Source organism: Tamandua tetradactyla, chromosome X (genome assembly GCF_023851605.1).
Source record: "Tamandua tetradactyla isolate mTamTet1 chromosome X, mTamTet1.pri, whole genome shotgun sequence".
Taxonomy (NCBI): Eukaryota; Metazoa; Chordata; class Mammalia; order Pilosa; family Myrmecophagidae; genus Tamandua; species Tamandua tetradactyla.
In genome coordinates, this window is record NC_135353.1 from 106,903,713 (window position 1) to 106,919,565 (window position 15,853).

A 15,853-nucleotide genomic window follows, 5' to 3' on the forward strand; every position below is an offset into this window, starting at 1 on the left:
TCATCCTCAAAGTGTTTCTTCTGTGAAAGCCCAAGCATTCCTGATTTCCCAATGAGTTTGTAAAATTTGAGGCCCAGCAACTGAAAAAGGCACTAATCTCCTGCTCCATCCTGCCCACATCTGGATTATGGATGAGCCAGGAAAACTTGGAAAAATTATCCGGAAAAGCTGGGCATGGAATGGCCACAGGGCAAGTTGCTTCTCCTCTCCCTGCCTTTTTCAGAGTGTTCTTTACCCCCTGCTAAAATGCCTCCTTCAAACTATGGAAAGAAAGGAAGGATCAAGGCAGTAAATAATGGGTGAGATAGAAAATTTGGAGAAAAGCCACTTTCCCTGATGAAGGATCTGACCCCATCTGGGTCTTCCTTTCTAAACATGGCTTGAGATTCCAGAAGAACCCATCTGAAACTCTGCTAGGACCCTTTTCTGGGGTTATGCTACAAAAAGATTTGCTGTCCATAGTTCCCAAGAGTAAGCTCTCCAGGAAGTCACAAGAACTTAGCTAACAGATGTGTCATGTAATTTCCAATTAGGCCTTGATTGAGGTCCCCAAGTAGAGTGATAACTATCTGCGAAGAAGAGAATAAGTGTTTGGGGGTGAGGCCAGGAATAGGGAGAGGGAGTCCAGAGTTTCTTACCTGCCTGGCTCCCTCAAACTCTTCCCAGTACTCCCATCATGCCCCATCGGGCCATAGTCCCATTGAATCTCATGGGCCTCAATGAAGTACTGCCGGACTTTTCCTGTTAGTAGGTCCACAGGAGGAGCCATGGAACAAGACTTGACCTTGTAGAGTGCCTGCATGCCATCTGGAGGAAGAACACCATAACTGGTCCCATTTCATCCACTAGTATTTCTGCCCGAGGACTAACCTTCTTTCTTCTCTTAGCATTTCCCCCTCTTACCCTCCACTAGATTTTTCACCCCTGCACAACCAAAGACCACCTTCTCTCATTCTTCAACAGCTTGGCTGGGAGAAAGCCCAGGTGGGAATTCAAGCACTCCAATCTGCTCCTACCACCACTGACTCATTCACCAGATCCTCATTTCTGCCTCGGCAGCAGGCTCACAATGTAGCAAAATCACAGAGCTTGAAGTCAGGAAACTTGATTTCAAATCCAAATTTTACCAATGAGGCAAGTCACTTACTCAATCTGAGCTAAGTTACCTCTTTTGAAAATGAGGACAACAGTGAAATACACCTTACAGAGCTAGTGGGAGCACTGAATTAAATGCACTATAAATTGGGAAGCTCCAAAAAAGGAGCACTTTGTATGCGTGCAAATGAAGCTTCACACTACGTATTGTCAGGAAAATGCAGATTCTAAGTAATGTCTCCAAACGTGGAAGATGCTACATTAAGGCAAAATGGTAATAGATAATACTATTTCACATTTGCTTAGCTTATAAAGGACATTCAGCTACATTAATTCATTTGAGTCTTACAATAAGCCAGGAGATTTATAGAAATCATCATACTCATTCTGTAAATTATATATCTGAGGAACAAAGAAGGAGGAGGAAAGGATATTAATTTTTGTTGTGTATATATTATATGCCAGGCCTTGTATCAGGTGCTTTACTTATGTTATCTCCTTCAATCATAACCACCCTGTGAAACAGGCTTATCTTTTTGCAGATGAGGAAAATTAAGGATCAGCAGATTTAAGTAACTAGCCCAAGACCACACAGCTAGTTTGTGGTATTGTTGAAACTTGACCCTGTCTTTTAACTGAAAATCTTGACTGCTCAATTTCTTCTCCTATATCTACTCTCTTAGTCTCATTAATCCCCTAGCTTCTCAGGTTCAAAATACATTATCTTTCTGAAAGCTCATAATAGTTCTATGATACAAGCATAACTATCCTCATATTCAGATGAGAAAAAGGGCTCAAAGAAGTGACATAAGGTAGTTAAGCGAGTTGTGGAACCAGGATTTGAACCCAAGAATTTCTGGTACTAAAGTCCATTTGTTCCACTATCATGCTGCATCCCTTAAACCCCTTTTCCATCCAAACTCTCTTACCAGGCATTTTGGGAAGAGAGAACAGACCCTGGATGATGAAGCATGGATAACTGGCCACATTGGTTCAAACTACTGCCTGAGCCTCATTATCCTACTGGCCTATAAATCCTCACTTACACAAATCCATGCTCACATACTCACATGCCACTTCCCTGACACTATCATAATTTAGCATACATCAAATGAATTTAGAAAGTGATATTTAAAGATAGATCTTAGAGACTATTTAGATCAAACCCTTCCTTTTATAGATGTGGCCAATAAGACAGAAAGGGAAAAGACTTGCCCAAAGTCTACACAAGAGCTAAGATGACAACTCAGACCTTCTGATTACTTGTCAGATTTTCTTTCCACTGCCCCAATATTCTCCTACTCTCCTCTGATGCTCTTCAAAGCACTTTGCTATGACCTCAACTGTTCTCCCTCTGAAAACCAACCATTCCACCTCTATACCTGTTGGGTCACAGCCAGCACGTCACTACTCAACCACAATACTTCATGGACTCTCACAGAAGCCCTACTCTTCTTTAACTAGCCTCTCATTCACTCCTCATTTTCTTAAATAAACAAAAAACAATATCAGCTGGTTTCTATTCCTAAAAGCAATTCTCTGCTCATGCCTCAGGGCTTTTGTGGCTTTAGTTTATTTTAATTTAATTAAGATAATCAATATTCTTATAGATATAAGCCCAGAGTTGGATGGATATTATAGATAAGTTTGTTTAAAAGTAACCATTTTAATCAGCTAAAAAACCTACAGGTCTTAATTCCTTAGAATTATAAGCAAAATGCAACATGAAAGTCTACCTTTCCATCTCTAGACCATCCTATGTTAGAAATGGGGATGATGAACTCCAGAGAGGTGTACCTGATGTCATTCAACAAGTTAATGGCAAAGCTAGGAAAGAACTGAGGCCCCCTGGCTTTTCATTTAATGTCTCATCCTTTATACAAAAATGCCTCACCAGGAAGAATTTTTAGATCTAGGCCAGAAATCCAGCACTTCTGATGACCATTATTGACATTTCCCTCTTATACTGCAAGGGTCAAAGATGTTGTGTCTCACCTTGTAAGTGACTGTTCACTTGACAAGTTATTAACCAGGTGCCAGGCTCCTGAGGTACCATCTCAGCAGTCACAAAGGTGGCTGGAAAGATGTGAGCCACATCAGTGCGGTGGCCCCGGATCGTCAGCATCTGTCCATGGAAGAAAGCTGTGTGGACATCCACTTCGTTGCCCATGCCAAATAAGTGCCAAGCCACACGCTTCTGTGCACACATGCTCAGTTCTGGTAAATTCCCAAAAACAAAGCCATTGATTGCTGCAAAAGAAACCCCAAATTAATTTTCAGTGTTAGGAAAGGACAGCCTCCCTATTTAGGAAAGGACAGCTTTCCTAACAGATACCTTACTTCTCTCAGTGAGAGAACTCACACTATCCGACAATAGTAATAGGTTTAAAAGAGCACCCTGTGTTGACCATATGCATTATCTCATTTAAATCTCACAAACATCAGTGGGAAATAGGCAGATATCTATTGTCTCATTCAAAAATGAGAAAACTGAGGCTCAGAGAGGTGCAGCTACTTCTTTCCCAAAGCCACAGAGTTCAAAAGTGATAGAGCCATGATTCAGACCCAGCAAATGGGGAATCTTTCTAAGGAGTGGGGCTTATTTGAAGGCTATTCCTTACTTTCAGGCCAATTTCCACAGGATGATTTCCAAGTTAGCTGATTAATTACCATTACTATTATAAGCAATTGATATGAAACCCAAGAGAAATCTGAGCTTGTGAAGCCATCTTTTACACTTTTCTTCTGAGTTTTCATGTCCCTTTGAGACTGTCTGGCTTTGAGTCTACCCCGTCACTAAAGGTAACTAAATCACTTCCTTAAATAAACAAAAACAATAACAGCTGTTTCTATTCCTAAAAAGCAATTCTCTACTCATGCCTCAGAGCTTTTGTGGCTGTAGTTTGTTTTTAATTTAATTAGGATGATCAATTCTCTTACAGATATAAGCTTAGAGTAGAACACAGGCAAGTTAGTTTAAAAGTAGCCATTTTTATTCACAAAGTGGGTATTCCTTCCAGCTTGTATCCTTTTTAAAACAAAGCAATATTTCTTAATTAAATCAGTAGACAACTCTCACCAAACTGACTGGGAATATTCAAAAGTCTGGGCTATTTCACATTATGAGGTAGAGTACCCTAATGGCAGGAGCATATCCTATACAGTCAGACAGATTGGGGTTGGAATTTCAGCTGTGCCACTTATGTACTGTATAAGCCTAGGAGCCTCAATATCTTCATAGGTAAAACAAGAAAAATCTGCCTAATATTACCAGTTTTATAAGGATTAAAAAGAAAAACAAATATGGAAAAGCACGCATCATATACTATGCCCACAGGAAGCCCTCAATCAATACTCAATGTCATGGTGTGCCCACCTCCTCCCAGCTCACCATGCATCCTGTTGCTCTCCTGAAAGGCCTCATCTTCTTTGTCCACTGAGGCAGGGTCTGAACAGTAAGTGGCAATGTTCTCATCGAGGTGCCAGCTAAGGTTCTCATCTACCACACTGAAGAGCAGGAAGACACTATAGTCTACATCCTGTCGTTGAGGAGGGGAGTTCCCATCCAGTGTTCCTAGGGTAAGTAAGATATGTTGGTGCCTATGAAATCCTCTTTTCCATGGCAGTAGTAAGCTGCAAGGGTATCCTTATGAAAGAAATAGGAAGACAGGGGGCCTCAAGAGTCTAAGAGCAATAGAAAAACAGATAGAGTCATCTGCTGCTAATTTCTATTTCCAAACTCCCTAGATAAAACCATCATTTCAGTTAACCGTAGGGCTTGATGTTGAGGTATGCAGGATCTAGAGCAATTTTCCCCTCCCCTGCTAACCTTGACTTTGTCTTCAACCCAAAACAGGGTCTTAACTTGATGATACTATGCAACACCCAGGTCTTCAAGCCTGACTCTACCTATTCCCAACCAAGTCTTCAATCCCCCCAAAGCTTGATGACCTCACTTTTAATCTTATACACACTTAAACTCCTTCAATATGAATTGATCCCCATCATTAGAAGTTTTAACAATGAAATAAGAACATAATAAGAAAGTAGAATTTTTTAGATAAAAAGGTAACGAAATAGAAAACAATAGTGGAAAGGGAGTTTGGAAGGGTTTGTTCCTATTAATAAACAAGAGAGTTGAATGAACACTCCTGGGGTTGCTGCCCAATATGTAAATGGTTCAACCATATCACTTCTTCCTGTAGATGTCACAAACCATATCTTGTAGCTCACTCTTGGAGCCTTGGAACCTCTACCTCTTTTACAAGTGATGAGGGGTCCAATGAGGCCAGTTGCAATGTCTCGTGGAGCATCCACATGAGAATGGTAGATCCAGGTGAGGCATGCTGGGTCAGCATTTGTGGGTGCATGACCTTCTGGAATAGTCCAGTTGTAGATGTGGCTACCCCCGGGTGGAATAGAGTCATCAGCTTTCAGCCGCCCAGTGGAGCCATCTGGGTATAGGGAGCCTAGAAAATGAAATTATCACTTGTCCAGCCCAGGGTTAGTGAGAGGTAGTCTAGTAGATATAGAAGACAAGGGAATGGTAACATATGGGACACCCAAGTCTAGTCTTGTGAAAGGGGGGGTTGTAAGGTCCATCATGGTTTTGCTGACAACCTGAGGAGAGCATGGATTCAAGTCACACCTAGCTAAAGAAGCCAAGACTTCAGATTAGCAATGAATAGAGAGGTAGCAGCCACTGGGGAGGAGCTATGACCAGGCAAAGTGCTGGACAGGCTGATCTAGAGGTACTTAGTGCAAAGCTCATGGCATGGAGACAAAGGAGAAAAGAATTCCTTGCTTGAAGCACACACTTTGGAAAGTAGAGAATCTTAGAATTTCTGTCTGAAGGTGACAATGAAAAGCTAGTCCACTTTCCTATTTCATGGAAGAGAAAACTAAGGAAAAGTAACTTGTTCAAAGTCAGAGAGTTAGTGGCCTAGCCAGTATCTTCTAACTTCTCCTTTATTCCCCTTACTCAGTGTTGTCAATATTATACATCATTGGACCTGAGATGGTGGGAGAAATAGATGAATCAACTGACCCCCTCTTAAGAAAAAAATGTTCCTTTCAAAAGACTGTGACATTATAATGTTCTCTTACATTCACAGCACAACTTTTCTCTTTTCAAAGCATATTCAAATATTTCTGAAAGTATCACCTTAAGGCATTTCTTATGATAAAAAGCAGATTGCATTTCTACATTCCTGATGAGGAATCTGAGACTCCCAGAGGGGCAGCAACTTCCCCCAATTCACACAGTATATGAATAACAGAATGGATATCAGCCCCTGACCAGCCTTACTCAGACTCTTTGCCACCTCAAATCAATAAGGAAGAAAAGACTGCCCTCTCTTCCAGACCCTCTATTCCAGGTGGCAGTAAATAAAAAATGATATTTGTTAGGAGTGGAAGGAAGAAATGGTAGGCTGTTTTACCTTCTGAGTCCTTCTCATAGAAAATGCCATGGGGATGGATGGAGTAGGGACGAGTGGCAAAATTCTTCAGATAGATAAGGATGACATCTCCCACCTCAGCTTGCAGCACTGGCCCCAGGAAGCCCAACCAGGCTGGCTGGGCCACTTCATCCATGTATGAGCTGTCTCTATATTCCTTGTAGACGGTCTTCTGATAGCTACTCCCTATCCGGTTCTTGTCAGACTTTAGGAAGTTGGAAGCCACTCTGAGAAAGAAAAGAGAGCAAGTCATAATTTTGCCTAAATCATCAAATCTCTGGAGGGCTGTTTTCCAGAGGAAATGGGTCCATCTTTGTTTAAGGCAGAACAAGAAGAACTGGGATTGAATTCATGAAAACATGAAAGCCTTAAGTTTGGGTCTTTTAGACAACAGGAAGTATTAAGCTAAAGTTTATGAAATTGTTAATATTTCATCATTTTTGACCTGTAAAAAAGCAATTTTATATGATTCAACCCAATATCTAATAATCGGGAGATGACCAGCTGTGGACTGATTCTTTTTCCTTTTTTGACTCCCTGTTGATGAGGCCTGACTTAGTACCATCATACTATTTATGAGAGGCCTTACAGCATGGTTATTATCACAAATTCTGGAGTCAGGCTGCTTGGATTTAAATGCCAAGACTGCCACTTCTGAATTTGTGGCACTTTTAGCAAATTACTTAATGTCTCTGTGAACAGTTTCCCCACTTGTAGAACGGAGATAATAGCCACACCAAGTTCAGACAATTGTTAATGGCATCTAAATGAATTAAAATTAATAAAGAGTTTAGAACAATGCCTGGCACATAGTAAAAGCTCAATATATGTTAACTATTACTTCAAATTATTAGGAATAGGAAATAATGAAGTCATTTCTCAAGAACACCTCTAATCCAAGGACTATTTGACTGCAAAATAAAATGGATAGGAAGATGGTTTGTGTCAAAAAGACAGAGTTGTTATTCCTATTATAATTCTTACCATAAGTTAGTCAACTTGGGAAAACTCTGAAGCTCTGGATAGACAAAAGTGAGTCATGATCAAATACAGTCATTCATTTTTTTCAACAGATATTTTGGAACACCTATAAAACCCTGAGACCAAAAATGGTAAATTCTGTAGAATCTATGAGAGGCAGAATGGTGAGAAGAATACCAGTCTCGCTTCACATTATCCAGATTCAAATCCTAGGTCTTCCATTTACTAGCTATAAGACTTAAGCAAGTCACTTGATCTCCTTGAGCTTCAGTTTTCTCACCTGTAAAATGGTGAGTCTGATGCTCACTTTCAAAAGCTTTTGTAAGATTAGATAAGGCAAAGTACATACATTTCTAGTTTGATGCCTGACTCAGAGTGAGTGTTACATAAGTGGTAACTATTACTGTTATTTCTTTGATTCTAAGGCTTATCTATTTTTTCACATTTTTACATATTTGAAACCAGTAATCAACATAAAAACACTGTAAATATGTCATGTTTCTTTCTTTTTAAAAACAAAACAGCTGTTATTAAATCAGCAATGAGGATCTTAGAATCAAGAGACTATGGAAATACTACCTTTAGGACTTTAAATATGCAGAGGCACCTTGGTGTGGAATTCCAGATGGGATGTTGGCTCCTTAATCATCCAGCCCTCTTCCTAAGTAATATGCTACTGGGTAGAGGGCCCAGAATGCTTAGGAGCTGGATGCCATCACAACCTGGGAAAGGGCCCTCAAGATACTATCTCTCACCTCCAAGGGAGCAGCCCCCCACCTTCAGCTCTAATACCACAAGAGATGAAACCTACATGTCATTGTCCAGCGATTGATTCGTGATGATGTTTCTTCCTTTGGGAGCATAGTTCCACTGCACTTCCCGAATGCCCACGTAGTAGACTCGAGTGGCCCCATCAGTCACTTGGGGCCACAAAGATTGCATGAAGAACAGAGTCCAGAAGAAATTACCTGGATTCATGGCCCACATTACTCTGGGAAACAGGCAAATGAATAGCTGCTGGTATAGAAGAAAAAGAACAAAGGGGGTTTGTGTGTGTCTGGAAAACTAAAGAGGGAAGAAAGAGAAAGGCAAGAGCCAGACCAAGTGACGGAGAAAGCAGAAAACCAGTTAGCCCAGATTCTCTACTTTACCTGATTCCTTTCAATTCAACAAGCACTCACTGATCTCTCTACACACTGAATTTGGGGGGGGGGGGGGGTAAATTAAAAAGCGACTTTTACTAATAATCCTGTAACATTTTCTCAGAGGCAAAATCTGGATCCAGTTACTTCAGCAATGTAAAAGGAAGAATGTATTCTGGCCCAGGAATCAGAAAACAGATAACGAAAACACACTGACCACTGACCAAGTGCCTGAATCAGGCCACTAATTTTCTCTATGTCTTTTCTCATAGGCAAATGAGGAAGACTCATCATTGCCAGTTTTCATCCTCTAAACATTGTTGTTCAAAACAAATAGGAATTCACCAAAAGACATTTACAAGTATATTCATAGACACGAAATGGAAACATCCAAATGTCCATGAACACTAGAGTGGATGAATCAATTGTTTTATTCACACAATTGAATTTGATAGAGCAATAATATTGAACAAACTACAACAATACATGACAATATGGATGACTCACAACATAATGTTGTAGAAGGAAAACAGGCATAAAAGAGTACATAATGTATATTTTCATTTATGTAAAGTACACAATCATGTAAAACTAATCTCTACTAAAGAAGTCAGGATAGTGTTTGTCCTTGAGGTAGGGAATCAGTGACTGAAAATGGGAGAGGGGGAAGCTTTCTAGGTAATTGTTTCTTGATCTATACGCTGATTACATGAAAGTACACTGAGCTATAAACTTAGGATTTCTGCATTTTTCTGTATGTATGCTATACTTCAATAAAAGTTAAAAATGAAACAAAAACAAATGAAGGTATGTGAGGGAAATATTTTGAATTTCTCAGAAGAAATTTCCTCTGCCCGTCCGCAAAGCTATACAGAAACCCATTTCACTGGTCCAAACCTGAGTCAGAGGCAGACCCAAGCCTCCAGACTCTCATTCTTGTGCATCAGCCAGGAGATTAGACTTCTTGGGGCTGGGGTGAAATGCTCAGTCATACTTTACACAACTACAGACAAACCCAGACACAGACAATATTACACACACACATATACACGTTTTCATATGCACAGGCACATGCAGTCTTACATTAAAACAGGGATGCATCCAAAAATACAACTACACTGTCACAAAGAACCTTAACCACCTTCAAAATAATAATAATAATAGTAATGATAATAATAATAGATCAATATTTACTGCATGCTCATCATATGCCAGGCACTGTTCTAAGTGTTTTACATAAATTAAATTGATCAATTCTCACAACCAGCCTATGAAGTAAATGCCATATTATGGAAGAAGAAACAGCAGAACAAAGTAAGGGAATCTGCTCAAAAACATAGTTGCACACTCACATATATATATAAACACATGTAAATATACATGCAGAAAGTATGTTTATGTCCATAGCTACAGCCACATCTAGGAAAAATATATTTACTATGACATATCCAATCACATGTGGTTATAACCACCTGGAGTGATTACAGTGATTATAAGCAGATATATACCTACTTACTAGCATTCATGATGATGATGATTGTGAAAATTATGATGATTTATTGAGAGATTACTACATACTAAACAGCATATTCAGTGTTTTATATAAATTGTTTCACAAAATTCTCATCTCAAGCACATGAGGTAGAGACTATTAATCTAAACCAGAAATTCAAAGATATACACAGACATATTCATAAGAAACCCCCAGTTATTTACCCTAGCTTAGTCCAGATATTTACCTTAAGAGACAGACCTGTGGACTCTCCTACAATCACTCATGCTCCTCGCTCCATACCCAAAAGTGGCCCAAGTTTTAATTCTCAGTCTCCAAATCACATTTGGCAGAAAGTCCTTGATGTAGGGGAGGATCTGTTTTGGGGTTCCTCTTTCCAAATCCTGGCTCTCCCAATAACCAGTTATATAGACTTTGGTAATACCTAACCACTCTAAACCTGTTTCTCATATATAAAAAGGGGATAATATTAGTCTTGGAGAAATGAATTAGAAAATTTACATGAAAGGTCCTAGTATAAACTGAGAGTAACTGCTGGCTTCCTTCCTCTTCCTTTTCTCTCCTGGCAACAGTTCATTCATTTATCCTATCTCCCACACACCATACCTTCTATATTTGTACTTTAAGGCTTAACTTAAATCCCAACTGCTCCAGAAGGCCCCTCTGGTCTCTTCATTACACTGTCTTTTAAAGAACTATTCACTCTCTACACCACTCAAATAGATTAAGTCAGACTTCGTGTTATTGTTACCTTTCTTTCTCATGTGGCGCTTCATGAATTGTCTTTATTTTTTCATATTGGACTATAAATTATCTGAGGTTAGATGTCATGTCTTAGAGGTCTCTGTTTATCTACTGCCAGACAGGGTGATAGGGGCCCAGTAGGTGTTTCATAAACAGCTAATGCTAAAGTGACATAAAGGTACAAACATACATTTTCCCACCAGTTCATTCTAGTTGAAGTTCTGCCAATAGTTCAATGAGTAACTTTAGGCAAGTCATTTTACCTTAGTGGGCCTCAGTTTTCCCATCCATAAAACAAGAGAGCTGAGATATATAGTTCTTAAACTTTTGGGGGGGTCACAAATCTGTTTGAGAATCTAATGCAATGACAAATACAGAACTACAAAATAAATACCATATAAAGGTCAAAATACCTTCATAGAGAGATGTCAGAAAGGCAGTTATACTTTGATCTCATTTCCCCAGGGAGAAACTGTCCCAGGTAAGAGTCTCACAAGATTGTTTTGAGGGTCAAACACAAAAAAATGGATATTTGAGCCCCTAGGAAAGAGGTTAGCAAAATATAGATGTTCAGCAATGAAAAACTGAATGAATTATATACTCATAGATCCATAAGTACCTAAAGAAATCACCTTTTATCATGTGATATATAGGAAATTGAGGCCAGAAAGGTAAAGGGGTTTGCTTAAAGCCATCCATTTAGTTACTAACGAAGCCAGAATTTATAGCCACATTTTCTAAGAGATTTTTGCTATTTAGACACTAAAGGTAAAAAAAAAAAAAAAAGTAATTCAGGTTTTAATCTGATAACTTAGTTCAGCTATAATTTATTGCCTACTCTATGACAAATAGATTTTGAAATATGAAACCAACATGGTTGTTTTAAAGTATTTGAGCCTCCCATTTATGTAGTCCTCTGATCCATCATCTCAATAAACCCCTCAACTTGTGAGACAGAAGATGAGCAAGCTGTTTTGCAGGAAAATTATTCTCTACAACTCCTTGTAGAGTCCTTGAACAGGATAGTACTTGAAGTAGTCAAGCCAGTATGGTGAGAGAACAAAAAGAACCTATTGCCCCTTTAACTTCCCTGCAAACCAGCCAAATTTCCTCCAACTTCCCAGCTTCCGACTTTCTTTCCTACTGTGGCCTAGGACTCCCCTAAATTCAGCTGAATAAATGTTTTGACAGAGGAAGGCAGGTGAAGTTGGTTTGGAAATAGAGGAAAGAAAGCTTACCTTTGTTAGGGAAAACCCATCCATATTCATGTAAGCGGCCCAGTGAAGCTGAGTTGTAGACACCAGCCTGAGCCTGCCAACTCTGTTCAGTCAGTATCCTGGGTTACAGGGCCTCTCTCAGAAATTAAGTCCAGTCCGGGGCTCCAACTTGGCTGAGGACACTGGGGTGGGGTGAATAGGGAAAAAGGCAGTGTTAGATGCTCTCTTTTCCATAAACTAAACTATTGGAATGTCCTGTTCCCGGGTCTGGTTTGGTATAAAACCTGGGACGGTTCTTTGAACATATCCGGGTGTTTTCCAAATCCTGGTTAGGATCTCAGGAGGAATTCCAAGGGGGTGGGCTGCCCTTCTGTTATCAAAGCTTGTAACTGTTCTCTGCTGAGAGGAGGAGGAGAGCTCACCCTTGTGGCAAGCCAAAGCTTACAGCTTACTGCCAGCAACCCCATTTAAGGCAATGGGGCCCTTTGCAAGGGTCACTAGATGCAGAAGAGTCCCCATCACCACTAAGTATTTCTCTTTTTGCTCTGAAGCACAGTCTTCAGCCCTGCATGTTGTTATGAGGCCATAGCTGCGGTATAGAAATAAAATAAAGAGCTTTCTATTTTATTCTGTGAGATAGAGTCTCCAATTCATCTTATTTTACAACAGAGGAAAGGCAAGCTCTGAGAGCAGAAATCACTTTTTCAAGGTTATGAAGTGAGGAAGTAGAAGGGGGTGGGAGGATTGTACTGGGTCTGTCTAGACTCTCAACTGCCACACTGTCCTGTTTAGGGGAGAAATGCAGAGAGCCCCTTGGGGGTGGGGAAAGGGAATTCACAATAACTAAGTGTGTATTGTCCACCAGTCACTGCTAGATTTTTATATATGTATTACTCTCCTTCTGCCATTTTTAGGAGATTCTATAATAAAACCTCACAGCTGTGCTCTCCACATTTTCTATCTGAGGAACCCAGATGCAACTAGAAGATAGGCTGGATTCAACACAGGCCAATAACCTGAAAATTAAGAAAACTCAGAAGAGTTGAAAATATATATTTTTTATAAAGAAAAGCAAAATGGGCCCTGAAAGCTCAGGGTAAAACTGAACTGGAGTCTGGATTTGTTTAAAGCCAAAGTATATCCTTGTCCCTGCTGGAAAGACAGAATAGTGTATAAGCCTGGCCTGAGTCAAGTTACCTAGGTTCCAGCCCCATTTGCTCTGGTAATAATTTGGTATGTGGTCTTGGATCAGGTCCTTCTCTTCTCTGGGCTTGTCATTTTATCTGCACAATGAGGGCTGTGATCTAGGTATGAACTCTCAGCTCTATCAATTTACATATCTAGAATTCGATGAGGAAGGCACATTCTAGATGTTAATAGTGAAAGAGAAAAAGGGTTTCAAAGACATCAAGTATAAGGAGAGAAGGGGTAGGGAATAATCCATGGAGAAAAGGCTGAGAACTCCATGTTTTTTTTAAACAGATCACATTAACTCACCATGCCCAGAGATAGGAAGGGGTCAGGTATGATGGCAGAACTGCCTGGTAGCCTTACTTTGTGATGAGGAGATCTTAACTAGGAGCAGATGGTGGTATCCAGGCAGGCTCAACAAATTTTTCCTTCTGGCTTTAAAACACCTGGAGCAGGGTCCAGGGAGAAAGACTTGCTGAAGGCTGAGCTGGCAGAGCAAAGTCTGGGTTATAAACCAATGGAAGTGCTAAGAGTGCACAGACGATTAGGAGTTGCCCCAGAGACTACTGGCCAAGCCAACACAAATGAAAACACCAATAGAGAGAAGGGAGGAGGAAATGCGCAGCTGTCAGAAAAGTTGGATCGGGCCACAGCAGCTTCTGGTGTTATCTTTCCTCTGCCCTGTACAGATGAGAACACTGGAACTCGAAGAGGAAGGTGAGGCCGGAACCTGCTAAGCTAGGGATCCAAGTCCAGGCTCCACGGCATTTATGACAGGGAGGGGATGGAATAAAGGACTCTGCTCTGACTCATTAAAGCCAACAAAAAGCAGGTCGTATAGTCCCACTTGTGTCAACACAGTAAAAGCTGCAGGACGTCAGCTGCCACAGGTTTCATGTTTATATTAATTCAGTGATTCCACTGAGTTTGAACACAAGGCACCTGAGTGTCCACCTCTCCTGGTAACTGTGGGCACATTTCTGGTTCCCCCCAGCAAACATTTTTTTTAGGTTGATACCAATAGAACAGGAGTTGGCAAACTTTTTGTGTTAAAGGGTCAATTAGTAAATATGTTAGGCTTTGCAGAACATTCAGTCTTTGCATAACTACTCAACTTTGCAACAGTAGCATGTTGGTCATATCTATGCTCCAGCAAAACTTTTTACTTACAAAAACAGATAGCAGGCCAGACTTGGCCAACAGGTTGTAGTTTACAAAAGACTGCTACATACTTGGTGTTATTTGCAATACGGCATCATTAAGAGCATGGAAACTGGAATCAGACCTTCTGAATTGCACTCTCAATGTTGCTGCTTTCTGATGGTCTGATCTTGGAAAAGTCATTTACCCTTTCTAAACCTCAGTTTTCACTGCTGTAAAATGAGGATAATAGTACCTGTTTCACACAGCTTTTATGAGGACTGAAATAATGTTACATCTATGAGATATTTACATAGTGCTTGGCACAAAGTAAAGGCTCAATAATGACAGTTATTTTAATTATTAATTAAAATACAAATCTGAATTCTTCTTAATTATTAGAAAGCAAATTGCATTAAATCATTGTGAAAAGGAAGAGAGTCTTAAGCATCCTGGCTTTAAGTTCTAGCCATGCCATTGAAGAACTGTTTGACACTGGACAAGTCACTTTACCTCTCTGGGACTCAGTTCTCTCATCTATTAAATGGAAAATTTCAAATTAATATTATCAATAGAATGCATTCCCCAAACAGAATCATACAACAAATACCCAATAACAAATGAAATATGAAAATTGAACTCTTCTATGTAAGCTTGGGAGGGAGAAAGGAAAAGCGCAGGGTTGAGGGGAGCCAGGAACCTCAACCCCACTAGGCTTGCTTGCCCTCCCAGAGAATGTGGTTAATCCTGGGGCACCATCAAAGAACCCCAGGGCATGGAAAGCAAGTTTGATAAGCACAAAACCAGAATGTTGCTAAGGGTCTTTCAAGCCTTAAATTATGTCATTAAGAGGTGGAGCAAGATGGTGGCATAATGAGGTGTGGAATGTAGTTTGTCTTCCAGAGCACTTAGTAAATAGCCAGGAACTGTTTGGAGCAACTATTGGGAGGGTATTAGTGAACAGACACTAGCATACACCAGTCTGGACCAGGTAGAACAGCAGAGATCCCACACAAAACTGTAAGTCCCCCAAGCAAAGGTAGCCAGTGGCCCTTCCCAGGGGCATAGCAGGCTGGTTCCCCAAGGGGAAGGGAAACACAATTACTAGCAGCAAGGGCTTAGCTCAACCAAGCTCCAACTGTGGAATTAATTAACAAATACTGACTACTGAAAACTGCCCCAACACAGATAAACTTGAAATAAGTACTAAAGAAAGTAGGAGTTTTTGCTCAAGCAGAGAGAGGGCAGGGCTAATGGGAAAAAAAGAGGCTTTTTGAGTTGGACACAAAATACTGGAAAAGAGCTGGACCCCAAGAAAAGAGGGCTTATAGAGCCTGGAGATACATAGAGCCACATACCAACTTAAACTCT

The 15,853-nt window shown here is 40.3% G+C and overlaps 1 protein-coding gene across 9 annotated transcripts in view; it reads right to left on the reverse strand.

Annotated features, from left to right (window-relative positions):
* The window catches only part of HEPH (hephaestin), a 100,104-nt gene extending 86,181 nt beyond the window's left edge, over positions 1 to 13,923 (reverse strand). For 3 of the 9 annotated variants that reach the window (XR_013169478.1, XM_077145977.1, XM_077145972.1), the window contains exons 1-8: positions 13,706 to 13,921; positions 12,173 to 12,333; positions 8,347 to 8,552; positions 6,537 to 6,781; positions 5,352 to 5,564; positions 4,487 to 4,669; positions 3,091 to 3,345; positions 639 to 807 (exon numbers count right to left, since the gene is read on the reverse strand). Coding sequence is in view for 8 of the 9 variants with exons in the window: in XM_077145977.1 (XP_077002092.1) it covers positions 639 to 807; positions 3,091 to 3,345; positions 4,487 to 4,669; positions 5,352 to 5,564; positions 6,537 to 6,781; positions 8,347 to 8,552; positions 12,173 to 12,202 (1,301 nt within the window). In the remaining variant the exon portion in view is untranslated. Of the gene's footprint in view, positions 1 to 638; positions 808 to 3,090; positions 3,346 to 4,486; positions 4,670 to 5,351; positions 5,565 to 6,536; positions 6,782 to 8,346; positions 8,553 to 12,172; positions 12,543 to 13,705 lie in introns of those variants that run through there. The other 6 variants (XM_077145975.1, XM_077145976.1, XM_077145974.1 and 3 more) reach the window with 5 other exon arrangements.
* Positions 13,924 to 15,853: the final 1,930 nt, after the last annotated feature.